Source organism: Mandrillus leucophaeus, unplaced genomic scaffold (genome assembly GCF_000951045.1).
Source record: "Mandrillus leucophaeus isolate KB7577 unplaced genomic scaffold, Mleu.le_1.0 Scaffold488, whole genome shotgun sequence".
NCBI classification, from domain to species: domain Eukaryota; kingdom Metazoa; phylum Chordata; class Mammalia; order Primates; family Cercopithecidae; genus Mandrillus; species Mandrillus leucophaeus.
This window is the reverse complement of record NW_012105231.1, coordinates 944,234-965,813: the sequence shown is the minus strand read 5'-3', so window position 1 is coordinate 965,813 and position 21,580 is coordinate 944,234. Positions and strand designations below refer to the sequence as shown.

Sequence of the window (21,580 nt, the reverse complement as noted above, 5' to 3'; positions counted from 1 at the left end):
ATCACAAATGGTCTAAAATCATTTAATTTTTCCACTCTTTTCAGTGAAACAAAAGACTAGAAGGGAGAGGAGGAAACACAGAGGAAACAAAAGGAAAGAGGGAGGCCTATGTACAGTAGAGACAGTGGCATAGAACCAATAAATAAGAGGTGAAAGGACAAAGCTCTGGAGTCCTCAAAATGCCCACGGACACTGAAAAAGGCCTCAGTGATCACAGCCCTGGGGCATAGCTGCTCTGCCAGCCACTGGAATGCCCAGCAGTGGCATGGTATGTGGCCATGACTTTCCATATCATAAACAATCTTGGAGAGGAGGAGGCACTGCCCCTGAATTCCATGCCCCCCAGCATTTGATAGGGTTCCTCATCCATAGGAGACTCCCAATTGGTACTTGATGGGTAAGTAGATGATTGGATGGATGGATGAGTAGATGGACAGATGAATGCATGAACGGAGAGAGATGGATGACAGATGAATAGATGAACAGAATCCCTCCAGGAAGCTGAGATGAAGCCCAGGGCCAAATGACTGTGGACTGGAGTTCTCCCCATCAAGCCTGACCTAGAGAAGAACAAGAACAATAAGGCATGTAAACTGTAGGGTGTTAACTTCTAACACCCTGGAAAGAACCCCAAGAACACACCAGTCCTGAAGTCTGGATTTCCTGTCCCAAGCTAGGTAGCCCTCCCTGCTGACATTCCAGCCTCAACTCCAGTCACTCCCTCCCCTGCACACCCATGACTGCAACTGCATGACATACAAGTTCCTGAATACACTAGGGATCTCCTGATCCCTCTCTCCAGCCCTTCCTTGTCCAGAGTTAGTGCAAGTTCATTCCTACAGACCCAGACCCAGAATCACCTAGTCCAGGAAGCTTCCATTGACCCTCTGATGACCCCATCTGTCCGTGGCCAGAGGACATCTCTCTGTCTTCCGTGCTCTTACAAGACCGGGCCACACCTCTGCCATTACAGGTAAAGGGGTCTGTTCACACCTCAGTCCTCCCCACCAAGCTGGGAGCCCTGTGAGAGGAGGGACAACAGCCTACATGCCCACATAGAACTTGGCACAGGCTGGGGCTCAGTAAATGCTAGAGAAGTGACAGGAAGAACCATGAGCAGAAGACAGAAAGCTCCAGCAGCCACCGGCAGGATTCCCAGAGCAAGACCCCTCTCAGCAGCTGCTGCCTTGGTCACTTCAGCCATTCCATGGGCCGTGATCCCCAGCTGGTGAGGAAGCTGACAGGCTTGCATGAGGAGAACATCACAGGTAGTTGTCACTGTACACTGAAGTCCCACTGAGCAACCTGTGGCCCAGAGAACCAAGGTCCAGCTGAGGATCCAATGAGTCCAATCCACTTCCCAATTAGGGTATGACTGGAAAGAGCCACCCACACTCACATGGAGGGTCCCAAGATCAAGCCCAGGACAGAACAGGCCCCCCTGGAGGAAGGGACCTTCCACAGCCTATACCCTCGGCAGCCCTCAGAACAGCCCCATGGTGGCCCCAGGCCTGGGACCTGGAGACCTGAGTTCTATCACCCTCAGGCCCATCCTCCCCAAGGGGAGCCTCTCCACACGTCTTTAAGATGATGCAGTATTGTGGTGGCTACTAAGATGGTGATGAGGAGGCCTCAGAGGATGAATGTGGAATAAAGACTGAGCGAGGGATGTGAGGGGTCTCTAGGTGGGGCCTGACACACAAGCCCACAGTGTCCCCAGGTGGGCCCCAGCACCTTGGCCTGCCACAACTCCTCCACTCACCCACTCACTGCCAAGGCCAGGCTCGCAGAACCTGTAGGCCCCGCCAGCACAGCCCCTCATGAAGTGGAATCACAGAGAGGCTGGTGGTGCCATGTGCCCCCAGGCCAACAGCCACCTGCAGTGAATGAATGCTATTTTGCAAAATGTAAAAGATTCCAGCAGCTCTGTCTTCCTTACTCCCTCCCTCTCCCATGTGACTAGGCTTTTTGAGCAGGGAAGAGGAGAACTTACAACTAGGAAAGCCACATAGCCCACACCAATTGTAGCTCATCCATACCATCCCAGATGCGGCATAACATTGACATGCAGTTGATGTGTGGGGGGCACTACGGGACATTTACTCCTCCTTAACTGTGCTTTGGGCTTCATAAAATTCAGGACATGTTCTGGCAGTGTGTCATCCTTGTGAACATCATTTGTCCTTGTCACAACAAAAAGGAGGTTGGGTCATCTGCTCAAGAAACCCATGCAATGCCTCCAGGTGGTGAGGAAGGCTTTGTGCAGGGACAGCACTCCCAGGTGTTCCTAGGGGACCTGCTGGGCTAGCCAGTCAGACAGCTCATGTTTACTCCAGAATCCACATTTCTTCCCCACTACACTTAGGAGATACGTTAAAATGCTTTGCGTATAAGTACCCTGAGAACCTCTGCCAAACCCTGGCCAGAGACACTGGAACCATATCTTTCCCCATGAAGCCAGCATGCCCTATTTCCCCACTCCAGCAAGTGCAGTGCTGTACGCTGTGTTCCTGGAATCATCACAGATGGAAGAGAGGGGCTCTGGAGGGAGTAAAATCCGGACTTGAATCCTGTTCAATGCCTAAGTGGCTATTTGTGTGACCTTAAGCAAGTCATTTAACAACTTTAGCTTTTCCGTTTCTTCTGTCTGCAAAGTGTGAGGATTAGAGAACACACAAAGGCAGAGCCATTGTGGGCATGCGAGAAACCTCAGCTTCTGCGCTCCCAACAGCAGGCACATGGGAACAGGGATCAAGACTCCTATCATCGGTGGAGACTGAAGACTATGGTGGGAGCTATTGGCCCAAAGTCCAAGTGCCATCCTTCCCCCCAGTCTCCTGCCAACACTCCCAAAGACTTGACTGAAGTTAAGAGTGGAGCAAAAGAAACTGTAGCATACTAGAGGGTGGGGGTTTAGAAACGACCTACTGGATACTATTCTCACCACCTGGGTGACAGGATCCATACTCCAAACCTCAGCATCACACAAGATTCCCATGTAACAAATCTGCACATGTACCCCCTGTATCTAAAATAAAAGTTGAAATTTAAAAATAAAATAATGGCCTGACCAAAAAAAGAGTGGCCACCCCAGAGGCATCCCCAGTCCCATCACAACCAGCAATGCAAGCAGGACAAAGCAAGCCCAGTGAATCCACCACTGCAGGCGCTTGCATAATTAACCACTTGGAAATAACACCCTTAGGCCAGTCTTAGTTATGTGTTAAATCCTCACAGGGCTAGAAACAGGAAGGGGCTAAAATCCTCTAGAAGGAAAATGCATGAATATGTGCAGTGAAAATAAAACAGATGCTTCTTAAAAAGCTATACGCTAAATGCTTTATCATAGCTGTCTCCTTCATCCCTTTTAACAGATGAAGAAACAGAGGCTAACATGGTGATGCAAATGGCCCAAGGTCACACAAATAATAATTCAGGGAGCTAGGACTTGCCCCCAAATCCGTTCAACTCCAAAGCCAATAGTCTTTCCACCCCCAAGCTTCACAACAGAGCAAGGAGGAAAGGAAGCAAGGGGAAGGGGCAAGGAATTGACGAGAAGCAAGAAGCAAGAAGCAAGGGGAACAGCAATGAGATTAGCCGACACCATCACCAGTACAGACTCCAGCTGGGGAAATACTGCCAGAAGAGCCATTCCCTGAGCAGACTTTCGCAAACGCACAGCTGGGTATATTCTGAGAAAGAATGGACATGTTAGTGCTGCTAATCCCAGGCTGCCCATTACTGGACTGAATCACTTCACACAGGGCAACATGTTCTGGTGAAAATGCCGGGAGCCGACAGGACATCACAGCCTGACGGACCACCAGCGTGATTCGGGGCCTGCTTAACAGAGAGCATCAGGGCTGCTGGCCAATTGTACCATATTAAGCATTCCAAATTTTAAGTTCCCCAGCAGTGGGCTTTGGGCTGGCTCCTGATGCATGAGGTAGCATTCTGAGTAATAATTAATTAGAGGGAAAAGCAGAATAAGCAAGCAAAGAACATCAAATGGAATTAGTATAATGCCATGCTTCACTTCAGTTTACTTTCAATCAGAGAGGACCAGCAAGGTGACTGGGGTTGTCTGGAGAATCTGCAGGGAGCTCTTGGCCACCCTGTGACCTGTTCAATTCGCCTCTGCTCCCAGGCACACCACATCCCCAGCTCACCCCTCAAAACCAACCCAGGCCAGAGGGAGACCTGCCAACTCCAGCCCACCACCTCTCTGCCATTAGACTACCTGGGCCGGCGCCAATCAGCCAACTCATAGGTTATTTCTAGTTTGTTCTCAAATTAATGGATTCTTTACAAATGAATGGATTCTTTACTAACTAATGGATTCTTAAACTGATGGGCCCTGTCTTCATTAGAAGGCTCCAACCTCGAACAGAGATGTTTATAAAAGAAATACACACTGATTATTAGCCCAAGTGCCAAAAAAATAAGAATGCCTAATGTATCCTTCAACGATAGGCAAAGACACCTTTTCCAGGTGCTAAGAAATCCCAAGGCAGACCTACCCACCTCTGCAGAAAGCTGGAAATTTATTTTATCCCTAGAGGCTTACACCTGTCAACAAAGAGAGGAAAATTAAAAAAAAAAAAAAAATAGGCCTGAGTCTTGCGTCAGAAATCTCTGGCAGTGACTTGCAAACAGGCTTCCCATCAGCCTCCCCACAGCTTCTCAGAGGCTGGGCAGGCCTTGAGTGACCTGTCAGGGAACAATCAGGAGCCAAGTAGTGCTCAGAGAATCCCCCCTCAGAGGCTGTGTGCTGTGGGCCGAGCACCCACGTGTCTCCATGTCCATTTAGGCTGTGCATAAGACGACTGTGCCCTACAGCCCACCTGAGCCATCTTCTGCAGAGCCCTGGGCACCAGGCCCCTGAGGCCTCAGGCCCCCACGACCTACCTCGTTGATGAAGGAGTGGGCTCCCTGCGGGCTGAGCAGCAGGATGGCACGGCGAAGCGTGTCCCGGTAGCGATTCAGCTCCTCTGTCTTCATCGTGGTGAAGAGGCTGGTGAATACGTGGCTAATGTTCTTGTCCACCTTTTGTAAAGAGACGTCAAGGCCCAGCCGCGAGGCCTGGTCCAGAAAGCTTTGAAGCCCACGGATATCTGAGCAGTGGGAGAAGAGGAGGAGGAGAAAAATCATCTTTAAGTGGGAATGCACTGGGGAGGGTGTCTAACTCCAACACGTTCCACCCCTGCAGGGCACCGTGAAAAACAAGGGTCCCAGTCTGCCTCAGGGATTCCCCTCAACAGAGGTTGGAGGACACCAGCGTAGACCCAGCCGCGCTCACCAGTGTCCAGCCCTGGCTGACTGTCTCCCCCAACAGGTTGGATGCCATCCAACAGGTCCTATGGCCAGAACGTGCCCTTGATTCACGACAAGCTCTCTTTCTCTCCCTATATGGGCCCAATCACAGCAATTCTGGCCTTCAGGCCACATTTGCTGGAGGTCCCTGGGCCTGACATCCCCAGTCCCCTCCAACTCCCTCTGCTCTCCACATGAGGCTCCTTGACCAACCATGGCCAGTTGAGGCCACTGACTGGAGTGGGCCTGGCCTCAGCAGATGGGCAGTTCAAGCCCTCAGTCCCTGCACCAATCCTGCAAATGCACAGCCTGCACCACAGCACCCCAGCCCTGAGGTGTGGGACCCATCCGGCTTCAGGGACCTGATTTTCCTTGATGAAACATTCCTCCTGCCCGTTTCCAGCTGGAGTGACTCTCACTCCAAGTCCAGTCAGAAGCCCACATCCTGACTGGATCAGGGATGAGCAGGGGGTTCAAGGAGGTACAGAGAGAGCCCATCCTGGCACGTTGGTGATCACTAGGAGAGAGGCCTGTAGGCACAAACCACCCAGGGATGGAAGATTCAACAAGAAGGAACCTGGAAGCCAATATGGTTGCACTGCACAATGCTACAAATCTATCCTTGCAAGGCCTGAGGGTGCTAAAGTTTTTTCAACCAGTGCCAAAATCATCTCTTGGCAGCAGCCTTGTAGAAGCCATTTGACTTTCCCAAAAAGAGACATGCCCAGAACAGAGGCAGGCAGGTCTGAGAGTAAGACATGGTCCTGACGATGTCATTTCAGCCCCTGGGTCCATGTGAGGCTGAAGCCTGTTTCTCCCGAACTTTCCAGTTTCATGAGCCAGTAAATGCCTTTGCTTGCCAAAGGTGGGTAATGTGCAGGCCAGGGTCTCAATCCACAGGTCATTTTTTCACAGCCTGGGATGTTTCTTGCATCTGGCCCATCCTTGCATTTCACCTCCCATAAACAAGACCCATGCCTGAGTCGCATCCTCCAAAGGACACTCTAGGTCTGCCCAGATCCACAAGCTTCACTGTCCCCATGCCCTGGGATGCCCACAGGCACAGCCTGGCCCATGCAGTCACCAAATCCAAATAAACAGTGTTAGTTCAACCAGGTTTTGCTCCTGACCAGTCCCTCTCCAAAACTCTCTCTGTACTCATTTTGCAAACTTCCTGGTCTACACTCATGCCAAGTGCCATGCAAGCTGCTGCAGGAGTCCCCGGCTCCCTGTTGTGCCAAGAGGGCAGGCTCACCACTAAGTGTAGTCCCAGCTGGACTGTGTGACAGGAGCCATCATGGGGAACCAAGCAGTGCGAAGGAGGAGAGTAGAGCACTATGGCCATCGTAATGAGGGTGCTGGGAGCTGTGCACAGGGACCCCCTTCCCACTGCAGGGGGAAAGCCCTGGACTAGGGCCTCAGCACCTGCCAGGAACCCCGACACCTAGGACTCAGTGCAGTCCCTGAAGCCCTCAGGCAAATCACCATCCCCTTTGAGCCTGAAGGGCTCTCTGTAAAATGGGGATGAAAATCACCAACTACCATTTTCCTGGGACTCTGAGGAACCACACTTCCTGTGCAGGCCACCTGCTTGTGTCTCAGGAGCCTGCACCTGGGAGTACAGGGAGCCCACCTCCTGGTGGTGCATGGGGAGGGCACAGTAGCATACAAATGAGAACCCTGGGGCCCTCTAGAGATGGCAAATGTGTGACCATCCAACCATGACCTCAGCTGGCCCCTTGTCCATCAGCAGCCTGGTCCCTGGAGCACAGCCATGTGACCTAACCCACTGGCTTCACAAAGCACAGGGGTCTTGGTGTCGCTGTTCCCACTGTGTCAGACAGGAAGGAGAGCCAGCCCCAGGGCTGGGATGAAGTGGCCAGCACAGGGCTCCCCCAAAGTGAGGAAAGGTAGCCAACTGAGGACAATACAGTGCCTTACACCTGCACCGGCACTCCAGGCCCCCAACATACAAGCCCCAGGCTCTCAACACCCTTGGGGTTCCCAGAGAGGCAATTTAGTCTCCATCAGCCTGTTCAGGGCTATGCAGATCTGTAGCTCCTAAGCTTCTTGAAAGAAAAGGTGAAGAAGATAAAGACCTCTTCTTAACCAATCAGAGGGAGTAGCAGGGCAAGCGTGCAGAGATGGCTCAGGAGTCCCAACCAGAAACACAAGCGCTGGTGTCAGCCCCAGTCCTGCCCTCTCTGGAGCACAGCACAATGCAAATCTGTCCATCATAAGCTGGAGGACATCTCAGCACCCAGCGGCCACCCACACCAAAACCAGCAGTGGGCAGCTGTGCTGGGCACATAACAGCCTTCCATGGGTGCCAACGAGGGTTTCCCCCTGGATCTGGGCTGTACATAACACAATCTTTAGCCATATATGGCCATTAAAACTTCAATTAATTGAAGAGAAACACAATTACATGCTCAGCTCCTCAGGTGCATTAGCCACATTTCAAGTACTCAACAGCCACATCTGGCTAGTGGCTACCATGTTGGACAGCACAGATATAGATCATATGAGATTGATCATCACAGAAAGTCCCATTGCCTGGTACTGCCTGGAGAAACCACCTTTAACCAGTGTGGTGTAAACGATATTCCTAAATATGGGAGACTGGCTGCCTTCAGGCCCCTGGCAAAGGCTCCTAATCCCAGGCTTTTTGTTCTCTCACTGTGAGGACTCCTCCAGCTCCAGCTCCGGCCTCGGCCAAGTGACTCGCTTTGACTATGGGACAGTAGTAAACTTGACGCACACATAGGTTTGAAAAAAGCATTTGTGCATTTCCATTTCCACTCTTGGACCATGCCACCACCATGAGAATATCCCCAGGACAGCTGCTGGAGGAATGTGGACACACAGAGGAGAGTGAGGCAGGCACCCAGGCAGCCATGCCCAGCTGCAAGCCAGCCGAACTCAGATGCACGAGCAAGCCCAGAGCAGAACCGCCCAGTTGACCTATAGACTCATAAAAAATAATAAATGACTGCTGTTCTAAGCCACTAAGTTTTGGGATCGTCTGTTTCCCAGCAATAACAAACCGATAGATCAGGGTCATCGGATGCACTGTATCTGGTATAGCTTATGAAAACGTTAAGTGAAAGAGCAACACCTTTGCCTTTAAAAATTGCCCTGCCACAGCTTACCTGTGGAACTGTCCACACAGGGCTGAGTGCTAGTCAGCCCCAGGACGAGGCTACATGTCCACAGGGAGCTTCTGCAGCCCTGTCCCTTCCTTAGAACACCAGTGGTCCTCACGGCCCATGGCCTTGGTTGTGACCCAGATCCGAGCACAGCTGCATGATGGGCATGAAGGTGGGATCCTGAGACCTGTCATTTACAAGCTTCTGCTCCTTCCAGCATCTTCTAAGACCACTGCAAGTCTTTAAAATGGCAGAGACTGGCCATGTCTACAGAGCATACCTTTCTGCATGTCTACCATGTGTACCATGAGGGCTTGCATGAGTCCATGAGTCTGGTAGGGACACCCATGGGGCCCCAGGGACCTTATGCCTCATGCCAGCATGGCCAGTCCTCTCAGCCTGGGGTAAAAGTCTCCTTCAGTCCCTTCCCTGAGCTCCCTCTACCTAAAACCATCTCAACCCATAGGACTATTTCATTTCTTCAGGGAATAGGAGATGCCATGGGCAGGTAGCAACTGTCTTGGCATCCATGAGTACACGAGAACATGCCATATGGGAGGACACAAGCCCTCAGAGCTCCTCTGCACCTCCCACTGCTGCATTTCTGGCTTCTATTCCAGCAGCCCCTAATGGGACTGAGGGTTTACAATCCATCAGAGAGGGTTTAAGCTCCCTGCCAGCGGTGGCTCCTCACGCCTGAAATCAGTGATGCTAGCTGAAGCCAGTGTTCCCGAGGGACCACAGCTCCTGGCTACCACCACCTGCTCCCAGTTGGCTGACAAGGTCATCTCTCAGCCTCCTTTCCCTGAAGCTTCTGTCCAGCTGCATTTGGGGTGGGGCTGGAGGCAGAGTAACAGTGGGGAGCCCAAGCCCGTGCTGCAGCCCTCCTGCCACTCTCCAGGAATGGGGCCACAGAAGCCCACTTCTCCCACAAAGTCCTTTTCTCCCTTCAAGAAACCGAATTTGTAATTCCACCCTACCCCATCCCCCACCCCCAAAAAAACCTGACTGCTGCTGCTGCTGCTCACAGAGAATTCCCCAAGAGGGTAGACAATGAACAGATTTGGGGTTTCCCCCACTGGGCCACAGAGCGAGCGCCCCTCCCCTGGAATCCCTTGGCTCCCACAGGGTTCTGGACTTTGTCCCAGGGCCTCCCCAGCAAGCTCACTATACACACTGGCCAGCCCTACCCACCATCACCAATGCAGCTTCCACCAACCACATGCACCTCCACGCGCCCCTGGGGAAGGTTGCTGACTGAGGCCTTGTCAGGCCTCGCATTAACCTGATCCAGAACAGGCATGAGAAAGGCAATGGCCACTGGGTCTCCAGGCAGCCAGGAGAGGCATGGACTCTGGAAAAGGCCACTGGACACTGCAGGGATAGGGAGGAGCTCCCTAGAGAGGAGTCCTGTGCCTTAGACAAAGGAGGAAGCTTGGGGAGCATGGGCCAGTCCACTCCTGCGAGGAATGCAAGGTGACGGTGCCCGGGTCAGGCCTTGACGTTGCCTCTCTGCCTGCCAGCACCCGCCGGTTCCTTCTTCCCCCAGTACTCACTGAGCACTCTGTATCTGTCTCTCCCCTGGGTATGGGAAAACAAAACTGAATGAGCCCCTGTATCACTTAACTTAACATTTCAGAGGCTGAGAACAAACCAGAACAAATCAACAGCAGGAAAGACAAAGAGATTATTTCCAACAGTGAGAAGAGCCAAAGAAATAAATGCTGGACTGGAGGGGACTTCAGGGTGGGATTCTGCCTCGGTGAGGAGAAGCAGCTCTGGAAAACTCTTGGGAAGAACATTCCAGGAGAGGGAAACAGCACACAGAAAGTTCCAGAATGAAGCATCTTTGACATCAAATGAAGAAGATCCTTGCTCGCCCCATGACAAGGCTGGACTGTGGAACTGCCAGGAAAGGAAGCTGAGGGTCAGTGGGCACCAGGGACCACCCATGGGAAGGAGAGGACACAGGTCCCTCCCTGCCTCCACACCAGCTTTCTGACGCCTGACCCTGCTTGCCCAGCACATCCCGGCCACTCGCCCTCTCCCCCTGCATCAGGCTCCACGACTCTGCTCTAAAGCTCCTGCCAAAGTCATCAACAAACAGGGGCCCTCCTCGGTCTTTGTTTTCCACGGTTCTCCAGCATCCAGCCTGCAGCCCTGCCTAATGCCCTCTCCCCCTGGACTTGCAAGCACAATGATACGCCCCTCTGCTCTCACCTGCTTTCCCTTCTCCTCCCTCACACGCTCCCGGTCACATTCCCACTAGTCCTGGACTTCCCCCTGGTACTACCTGCAATGTCTGTTCTCACGTGTCTAAGAAGAGCATCACCACACATGCACTAACGAGGCCCACATCCTGGACTGGCGGAAGCCTTTCAACTTCTCCTCCTAAACATTTCCTGAGTTCCACTCTCCCTTCTCAGGTTCAGCACTATCACCTCCTCCCTAGGATTCATGCAACAGTGTCTTGCAGGGTCCCCTGATCCTAGCATCTGCCCTCTAACACATTCCACAAGAATTTTCTCTCTTGAGATTATATCTGCTCACAATACAGCCCTCCTCCAAACCTTCAACAAATAACACAATTTATGTAAGAGTTGCCAAGAAATTAATATCCTCAAAATTATCAGTCAATCAAGTTACAAACAAAAAGTTTTCTAGAGATTTCATTATTGTGCACAAAATAGACTCCAGACATTTTGAGTACCTAAGAGACTGTGGTCCTAATAGCATTTTTTTGAGACGGAGTCTCTCTCTTGTTGTCCAGGCTGGAATGCAGAGGCGCAATCTCAGCCCACTGCCACCTCCACCTCCCAGGTTCAAGCAATTCTCCTGCCTCAGCCTCCAGAGTAACTGGGATTACAGACTCCCGCCACCACACCCGCCTAATTTTTGTATTTTTAGTAGAGAAAGGGTTTCACCGTGCCTAACAGCATTTTCTATTTGTGTTAACATTCATCACCTGCCTCCACCATGACCTCCTCAAACCATGTACCTTGGGCTCCAGAAAAAGAAGCTCTTTGCCCACTCCTGGACATCCTCCATACACACACACACCCCCTCCACTGGGATGCTCCCAATTTGAAATTTACAGAGCCCTACTCCTCCATCCAGACCCAATTCAAACTTCCCCTCTGAGGCCATCTCAGGTCCTCAAGTTGAAATTCATGCCTCCTTCAAATTTAGTAATATTAAATAATATTAATAATATTAAATCATAATATATGGGTAACAGGAGCTAGGCCTTTCTCATTTGTGTTCTTTATCAAACCCCAAGGTTTGGTGCCTAGTACAGAGTCAGAAACAGGAAAAGTTTATGGAATCAAGTTGAGCCGCAGCGGGAACCTGCCTGAAGCCCGGCGTGACTTCAGCAGCCACACGATGACCACGTATCAGGTGGAGGCAAAGCCCTACTTAGTAAGGAACTGAAGTCGGGAAAATCATTTTTTCAAAAATCTAAGGTTATAGCTGTGACTATCCCTCCACTCCCTCTGAAAAAAATCAGATAGTATTTTTAATACTGGGTATTTTTAATACTTTCTTTCTGAAAAGTAATTGAAGTGAAAGAAGACATTTCAAATTGCTTCCCCTACTATTTTCAATTTCTGAGAAGGGCCCAGGCACTGAGAGTACTTATAGAGAATATTTTACCATCTGTAATGTACATATATATGTATGAACGCTGCCACCTCACACCCAGAAGAAGTTCACAGTTAGAAGTGTTTTTGGATTATTGGCAAATTTTCCAAAGGCTGAGACACAACTTTGATTCCACAGACTTTCTTTTTTTTTTTACTTCTTTCCTATCTGAGTCCCCAAAGATATGCTTTGAATTTCTTCCCAGATGTAGTTTACCCATAATTCAAGTTCATTTCTAAGAGCCCTGCCCAGCCTCCTCTCCTCTTTCATTGCACATTCCCCTCCCACCACCAGCTCCTAACGTCACCATAGTTGTTGCAAGCGGAGCAGGTGTGATGGTGGCAGGGTCTGCCGTTTCCAAGAGAACCCAAAGAACTACCTGCTGTGGCTCCAATCACAGGGGATACCCTTGCCCTCTGCCTACTGGAATCCATCTGGAGCCTCATCTCCACACACCTCACACCTCGGCTTCTCAGCTATGCATTTCCTCTTCCTCCGTTCCCGCCCTCTTCCTTCCTTCCTCACATATTTCCCGAGCACTGTCCTGGGCCAGGCCCTATGCTTGGTTCCAGAGCAGCAGAATTTTAAAACTTCACAGCCCTGTCCTGGAGGAGCTCTGGGTCCTGAGGGTAAGACTGACGCTGACCCTGAAGAAAGGAGTGGCTCCCATCTGCCACTTCTTGAGTACCTCCTATTGCCAGAATGTGTTGCATTTGCAGAGAGTATTTCATAAATAAATGAATTCCCTGCAATCGATCCATGTAGATGACTCTCTGTGGAAGTCAGAGGGGTACCAAGCAGGCCCAGGGGCAATTCAGCAAAAGTATGGCACATCCAGCAGCTGTTGGTAAAATTGGAAGCAGGGCTCCCCCGTCGTGGGGTGACAAGGTCCCCCAGAGCCTAGGCAAGGGCTGCATTCAGGTGAGTAGAATGATGGTGTCCCGCCAGCTTCAGCAGCACAGGGCTACTGCTCTAAGTCTTCTTGCCCAAGGTCTCATCTGGGAGAGTCTTGTCTGGGAGGGAGGCCTCCCCTGTCCCCATCACAATCCCAGCTGCCCAGACAACACTCATGGTAGGCCTGGCCCTGAGGTCCTCCAGATTGACATCCCATCCCTCACCCCAAAAACCTCCACCCTCTGTATTAACCATATCATTTTCCCAAAGATATGAACTTATTTATTTAACTTTTATTTTAGTTTCAGAGTGTATCATATGGAACCAAAAAAGCCCAAAGAGCTAAGACAATCCTAAGCAAAAAGAACGAAGCTGGAGGCATCACATACTTGACTTCAAACTATACTATAAGGCTACAGTAACCAAAACAGCATAGGGGTGCTGGTACAAAAACAGACACATAAACCAATGGAACAGAAAAGAGGACCCAGAAATAAAGTTGCACACATACAACCATCTGATCTTCAACAAAGTTGACAAAAACAAGCAATGGGGAAAGGACTCCCTATCACTAAGTGGGGCTGGGATAACTGGCTAGCCATATGCAGAAGACTAAAACTAGACCCCTTCCTTACATCTTTTACCTTTCGATGCTTTGACATCTGGGGCCTTGCTTACCCTGGAGGGCCTGTCTCTCCCTGGGTTAGTAAGCAACTTGCTCCAGAGCATGCCTTTTATCTGCAAACCAACCAATCCAGAGCCCAGAACCCCGAGCACATTTTATATTGGGATCTCACACTCAGGGCCACTATACACTTGTCCCAATCACTCCAGGGCCAGGTACCAGACAACCAGGGACAACTCTATGCCCCAGAGCCCACTGGGCTTATTCCCATCAGCCAATCTTAAGCCCTCCTACTCTGCCTCACCTGTTCCTCCCCATGGAAAGCACAGCCGATTCTTGCCCATAGATTCCCCCCTCCTCCCTTCTGCTTCCCTGTGGCACCCGCTGGCAAGGCAGGCCCTCATCTCTGGGAATCTGCAAGTATAACAAATGATCTTTTCAATGGTAGTCATCTCCTAATGTATTGGCCTTGCCATACTTAAATCATAATAAAACCTGTATTAAAACTCCCGTGCTCCTTGCAGCACTCTGCAATAGCCAAGACAGGGAATCAGCCTAGGTGTTCGCCAGCCGATGGATGGATGAAGAAAACGTGGTGTACATGCACAATGGAATGCTCTTCAGCCTTTGAAAAGAAGGCAATCCTGTCATTTGCAACAATGTGCATGAGCCTGGAGCAGATTATGCTAAGTGAAATAAACCAAACCCAGAAAGACAAATACTGCATGATCTCACTTACAAGTGGAATGTGAAAAAGTTTAACTTGAAATGGAGAATAGAAAGGTGGTTACCAGAAGCTGGGGAGTTAGGGGATTGGGGAGATGTTGGTCAAAGGAGGTGAAATTTCAATTAGGCAAGAGGAATAAGTTCAAGTGATCTATTGTATAAATGTTGACTATAGTTAATAACAATACGTTGCATATTCGAAAATTCATAAAAGAGTCGATTTTAAGTGTTCTCGCCACAAAAAAAAATAAGCATGTGAGATAATGCACATGTTGATTACCTTGATTTAGCCATTCCACAATGTATCCATATATCAAAACATGTTGTATATCATAAAAACATAACTTTTACTTGTCAAAAAAAAAAAAAACCACTATCTTTCATGGTGGTCTGAGATTCAGAGCTTAGGAAAAGGTACAGAGAAGCAGCCCCATTGCCCCGCTCCCCCAGGGGTGCACAGAATAAGCACAAGCCTGGGTTCACTATCTGGGTGATCCTGGGCAACCACCTCTCTGAGCCCATTTTCTCACCTGCAAAGCAGAGCCAACCCCACCTTCCTCCTAGGAGGCCTTAGATCCTTCAGTGAGGGGCATACATCACAGCTGGCACAGTGCAAAATAGATGTTCAGCGGCTGTCAGCTCCCTTCCAACCTTCTCATCAGTGCAGGGAACGCCCCCAAAAGGGCTCCCAAATGAACAAATCATCTCTCTTGTTCTAGAGTCTCATCAAGAAGGGAGGTGCCATCCTGACAATCGGGTGACACAATAGAAAACTAAAAAGGTCATCTCTCCCTTCTGTGATCATGGAAATTCCAAAGTTGTAAAGTGGCTTGAAGGGGAAGGTCTGTCATTGAAAACTCTTTGAGAAGGGAAACAAGTTTCTGCCTCTAATAAGGGCTGATAGTACCCAGGAGCCTTCTGCTCAGACAGGTTTCAGAACCAGCCACAGAGCCACATAAGGGCAGATTCAGGAAAGGGAGTGGGTGGTCTGGATGACTCCGTATGGGCACGTTCACACTGTGTGTTCACATGTGTGCTGTTTCAGACACAGGGACCTTGAATGAGCCGTACCCACACCCTCTGCCTGGGGCACTAACAATGGAAGGCTTCGGCTGATCCAGCGACGTTCCAATTTCCCACAAAGTTCTACTCCTTTCCATTTAAAAAACAAACACAGGGAAAAACATTTTAAATAATCAGGCTGGAAGATCGAGATTAAGAACAATTTAAAATAAACGTCTACTCCGGCACTTTGGAAAAAACATACCACGCTACATTAAGTGCTTTGAATTAAGTAAATTATGCCAAGTAACTAATTTACATAATTATCAAGATTTGCATTTTACACATGTTATGATGAAAATGACTTTATAAAATAATTCTTCACCAACTTGTGTTCCAAGTTGGGTTCCAGTATTTGGATCAAATTCCATGGTGTTTATCTGCTACTGTCTTTCATGTTTCAAATCTCTGGCTCCTTCAATATTTTCTTTTAATCTGGCAGGTCCCTTGTTCCCACTGCAATAAATAGTCCCTTTGATTTACAATTCCCTTCCATCAACTGAGTGAGATCATATTTTTAAGGAATCCATAATATGCTAATGATTTTTAGAATTTTCACAAATAAAGTTGGATTTTCTGTCACCTTTCACTTACGAGGTATTTGGTAATGATTTTAGCAGTTCTTCCTCTATGATTTGCAGGGATGGTTTTCAGAGTCCCGCTGTTTTGACGCCATTTTTTCAGGATTAGGAATCAGCATGGCATTTCCCCACAAGCTTCTTTCCTGCATCAACAGGCCCCTCAGGGCAGGAACAAGACCCCAGCCAAAGGCGCCCAGCGGGAGGCTCGCCTCCAGTCCTTGGGTGCTTGGTGCCCTCTCCCTGAGCTGCTGGATTCTTCAATGCTTCGTTTCTTTTCTCCCTCTCTGTGGCTTGTGAGGAAGGCTAACCATATCATGAAAGATGAAAAAACTGAAGGCCAGAGAAGTTGAGCTCCTCCTTCAGAACACAGAGAAACGACCCACATCATTGCTTTGAAGGAGCTCTGGGTATTTTTCTGGATCCCTCTTTCATTTAAGTAGAGAAGCAAATCTAGAGAAGTAATTTCCAAGTGTTTGTCCAAACAGCCACATGTGAATTTCCAGGGGCTCCAAAGCTGATGCCTTTGGATTTTGTTAATGCCACAGCCTGATGACGCCTCTCCATGGTACGGCCAAACCAATGATGGCATAATCGTAACAGCATGTTACAGACTGAATGTTTGCGCTCCCCCAAAATTCATGTGTTAAAATCCTAACCCTCAATGTGATGGTATTAGAAGAGGGGGCTTTGGGAGGTAACTCGGGTCATAAGGGCAGAGACCTCCTGGTTGGAATTAGTGGCCTTATAAGAAAATAAGAGACTCAAGATCTTTTTCTCTCTACCAGGTGTGCACACTGAGAGAAGATGGCCAACTGCAAACTAGGAAGAGTGCCCTCACCAGATGTCAGATCCAGCACCTTGATCTTGGACTTCTCAGCCTCCAGACTGTGAGAATTAAATGTGTGTTGTTTAAGCCCCCCAGCATGAGGTATTTGTTATGGCAACCCAAGCTTACTAGGACACAGCACATCTTATCAAGGTCTGCCTTCTTGCCAGGCACTATGTGAAGTAATTTGCATATACTGTCTCATTTAATCCCCATGACACCCTCATGTCTTGCCTGAGTTTATCCAGCCTAGGAAGGAAGGGGCTCAAATCCAGGGCATCTGACTCCAGAGCCAGAGGTCTTTAGCCTTATTCACCAACAAGCTGAAGGCACCTGGGAAGGGATGAGAAGGAGGCAGGTTTGCAAACCCCATCATGTTTGCAATGGTCTGGTTTGCGATGCTGAGGTACACACATTTCACCTGAGCCTGAGCACCCATAGGGAATTACCAGAGTATGCCCATTTCACAGATAAGTCACTGGCTCAGAACAGAGCTGGGATTCAACCCCAGAGCTGTCTACCATAAGGGGCTCTGCTCTCTGTGTACCAATACATGGAAACCCCCATCCCCACCCCAGACCTACCTAGTGGCCACTGCAGGCATACAGAACTCCAGAGAGACAGTGCAGCAGGCTGGTCAAATGCTGGAGTCTGGCATTTAAGAATGGCAAGAGGAAACCGTGATGCATGCCATTACCAGCTGTTAATTTGCAATCAGTATTAATAAGTGACATTACACAGTGAAATGTAGCATCTTCATTAGTTCTGTAAATTATCACTCTGAGTAAAGCCCATTCTACTAGAAAGAGCAGCCCCAACTGAGTTAACTTGGAAGCAACCTGGGCTGGGTTCCACCTCTGCAGACCTGTCCGAGGGCCACCCAGGGGCTGTCACCCACCCACCCAATGGGCCCTCCTGATCCCTGGGACCAGCAGTGTCTCGGGATCTGCTCTGGTGGGGAATGTGTGTGGGCCTGCCCTGGTCACTGCCCTCACCCTCTCAGTGACAGGGTGATGGGACTGCCCCACACTATCTCACCCACTCAGGCTTGCTCCAAGCCTATGTCTGGTGCCCAACCAGGCCATGCCCTATTGTGGATACTAGAGAGAAGGATCAGATCCTGTCCTTCTGTCAGGGAGTCCAACAGGAAACGGACAAGAAAACAGTGTTTGAGGATGTACTAGGAACACCAGGGAGTGCACGAGAAGGGATTTGTTTCCCCAGACAGAGGGAAGGTCTCAAGAAAGCCTTCAGAGAGTCAGGAGTTGGAACTTGCAGGATGAAGAGGCATTTTCTGCATGGACAAGAGAGGGAGTATTCCAGACCGAGAGGATGTCAGGATCAAAGGCCTCATGGAACCCAACAGCCCAGCTGGAGACCTGTGCCTGGTTCTGTTTTGGTATGAGGGGTGTGGGGCCTTGTGTGCCCCCAACAGGATAGCCACAGTGGCATTTCTGGACAGCAAGGGTGCCAGAAAACCCTGAGACCAGGGCCTAGGGCCCAGCCATGCCAAGCTCACCACTCCTGCCCACTGCCTCCTGTCTCTGAGGCAAAGAAAGGATGACAGCAACAGAGCCACCGCACTGGAGTGAGCCCTGAAGCCCCGCTCTGCGCCCAAGAGTCCCCACAGCCTGAGCAGCTGCTGCCTAGCTCTCAGGGAGGCCACTTCAAGGCAGGGCTGTGGTCCCCCTGTGGGAGAAAGAGCCTGGGTTTTGGGGCCTGCCACAGGGGAGGTGGACTCACGGGTGGCCATCTTTGGCCTTGGCATGGCTCTTAAGTTCCCTGAGCTTCAGCCACTGCCTCTAAATTGAGCAGAGTGAGGCTGCCTAGGGGTAGGACCACTGTAAGGGGCACATGGAGGCACAGATACGAAGCACCTGGGACGGAGCCTATGTGAAGGGCAGGCCACTCAGAACAGCAGCCCATCCTCTCCAGTGCGGCTGCCGCCCCTCACCCACCTGTGCCTTGCCAGCCCTGACAGGGAGGCTTCTGTCTTCACAGCTTTCCACTGACCTCATGACAAGTGTTCTTTAAATTATGTATTTAATTTACATAATTACTCTCTGATATTTACTCGGGTTTAATTTGTTTCCTCGAGAACCTGTCTTTGAAGGGACAGTAGCAACCAGAGCTGGAAGTGAAGCCACAGTAAGGGGCCCACAGATGCCACCACCCCTCATTGTGGGCCTCCCGACACCACTTCTACAGAGGGACCTCACTCTGTCTGTGCTCCAGGGTGCCACAGAGCCTCCAGTGACTGAGCCCAGTGGGTGCCAGGTCAGGTGGCATCCGGGATTCTGCCCCAGGCCTGAGTCTGGGTGCAAAGGAAGGCCTCCCTGACAGACACATTCACTCACACACACACGCTCAGGTATTCCGACTCACCAGTGTTCACACTCACCTGTACTCACACACACTTAGTGGGCTGGAGCCCATCCTACCACTTTGCCAGAGCCTATTGTTACATTTTCAGGAATTTGCAAGCAGTTATTAAACACAGCCAGTATGGATTAAATTATATAAACCTATCATTAAACAAATTATATTAACAAACAAAATTGATAAATACACAAAGCTCATCATTCCCTAATTATTTTGCTGCATTTTACTATTGTCTGCGCTCTTGAGGCTATTAATGTCTATCCTATCTGAAACACCAGAAATAATGGGTGTCACTGCTTCCCAATTCCATGTCCAGGGACATCATGCTGCTCAAGATGGGGCTGGTGGTCAGTAGAGGCGGGGAGCTCTGCAAGAACGGAGCGGTGACACGGCTGGATACCCCAGCCCAGGCAGCCCGGCCATGCTAGGAGCAACACAGGTGGCCCAGGGCCTCTACAACCCCACAGAGCCCCACCACGAAAACATGCCTGCTAAGCCCCCAAAATAAAGCCACATCTATATTAATTAAGAGGCAGGATCTGCAGGCCTAATGGGGCTGTCTGCCCATCCATCACAAACTCGTTACCTCCTGCCAGAACCTCTTGGGCCAGATTACAAATGGGATGTAGGGTGGGGGCCAGGGAGGCAGGGTATTATCCTGAAATATAATTTGAATTTTCCTTCCAAAATACCATCCTCAGTCTGATCCATCACATACCGCACCCGCCCAGGCCTGGCACAAGCAAGGACTGGACCGTGGGGCCATCCATCACAGGCCGCCAGAAGGCCCTGGAAATGCCAGGGCTGCTCTTGGGCTCTGAGGAAGGTGCAGACAACTGGACTAATAGTATGATCAATGCCAGTGGGGTGGGGCTGCAGTCATGGGAAACGGCTGCTGGGACCAACACTGTCCCCTCTCCTCCTCCCAAGGGCAGATGTCCTTCCTGCCAGGAATGCTGGGCCAGGGGAGTAGGGAAGTGAGCCCCCATTTATGGCTTATGAAGCACCTTCTTTGCACTGTCCCACACTCTCCCCTTCATTTCCTCCTCACAGCAAGCCTACAAGGGCAGGATTTTCATTCCTGCTTTACAGAGGAAAAAACTGGGGCCTAGAGAGCTTCAGGCACTCTAGTAATAAGGGCTGAGCCAGGAGGTCTGATTCTGTCCAGCTCTGCTGCCTCCAGGAGAGTGATACAACAGAATGTAGAGCCCCAAGGACCACAGTCCACACCGTGGTCTCCAGGAGGGCCCCTGACTTCTCGACCAACCTCCATATCCGAGGGGGTCCCTCCCAGCAGCAGCAGCAGGTGTCTTTAGAGAGTGGCCCCAGATCCTGGGCATCTTTCTCAGCACTGCATATCCCCAGATCCAAGCACGGAGCCTGGCATGCAATAGCAGCTCAGAAAAGTCACATGGAAAAAAATGTTCAAATTAATTACAGAAATGTAATTCCTTGTCCAGGAGTGGAAGCTCAAGTCCAACAGGAGCCCACTGGGTTGACGCAGAAGCCCACACCTGAGCTAGGCTGTGCAAACTGAAGAGGAGGAATTGAAAGAGCTGCCATCGTGGGATGGGCAAGAGCACACGCCTCTGCTCGCTGCCACCTGTCCAGGAGCAAAACCGGGGGACACCCCAGCAGTGCATCCAGCACTGTGCCAAGCCCCATGCACTCCCCATCTCATTTACTCACCCCAGCAACCCCAGGAGGGCAGGTCGATTATTATCCCCACTTTACAGATAACTGAGGTTTGGAGAGGTGAGTGCCAATGCCACAGTTCAAATCCAAGTCAATCTGACTCCAAAGCCCCTACCCTGAGTCTCTCTGATATTTAGGAACATGCCTCCTATAAAGAAGCCCCTCATTATTGTTAGCCCCCTTCACCTTCCAGAAAAAACAATAATCAAAAGTAAATCCACACTCTGCCAGATGCCCTCTGCCCAGGCCAGCATCATGGGCTGTATGGTTTGCTGAAGGCTGGGGAAGGCCCTCTGGTGGCCCTGGGTCTGTGCAGCCCCTGCCTGCAGCCAATAGCTGGGTGCCCACTTTGTCTGGCTCAACCAGGCCCATTCGACGGCTGGCCTGCCATTCTTCCAGGTGTCAACCACACAGCCTCTGCCCGGGACAGCACATGGGCGCTTTCCTAACCCATAGCTGCCTTTTTTTTTTTAACCAACTTTGCAAGAGCAACTGAAAAGGCAGATTCGGATTCTGAGTCAGAGTTTTCATTGCAATTATAGTGATTTCCAGTTTAGAGGGAAATGAACACCCCAGAAAGCATTTAGAATGAATCCTACCATTCTGGAATAGCAATAAAACTTCCTGAGGAATAAAATATGAGCAGTTCATCGCAAGCCCTGTCACCAGGGTAAAGGGGAGATCC

The 21,580-nt window shown here is 50.2% G+C and overlaps 1 protein-coding gene across 1 annotated transcript in view; it reads right to left on the bottom strand.

Annotated features, from left to right (window-relative positions):
- GRID1 (glutamate receptor, ionotropic, delta 1) overlaps positions 1 to 21,580 on the bottom strand; it is an 840,572-nt gene that overhangs the window by 598,391 nt on the left and 220,601 nt on the right. The window contains exon 7 of the mRNA XM_011995401.1: positions 4,909 to 5,114. Within this exon, the coding sequence (XP_011850791.1) occupies positions 4,909 to 5,114 (206 nt within the window). The remainder of the gene's footprint in view (positions 1 to 4,908; positions 5,115 to 21,580) is intronic.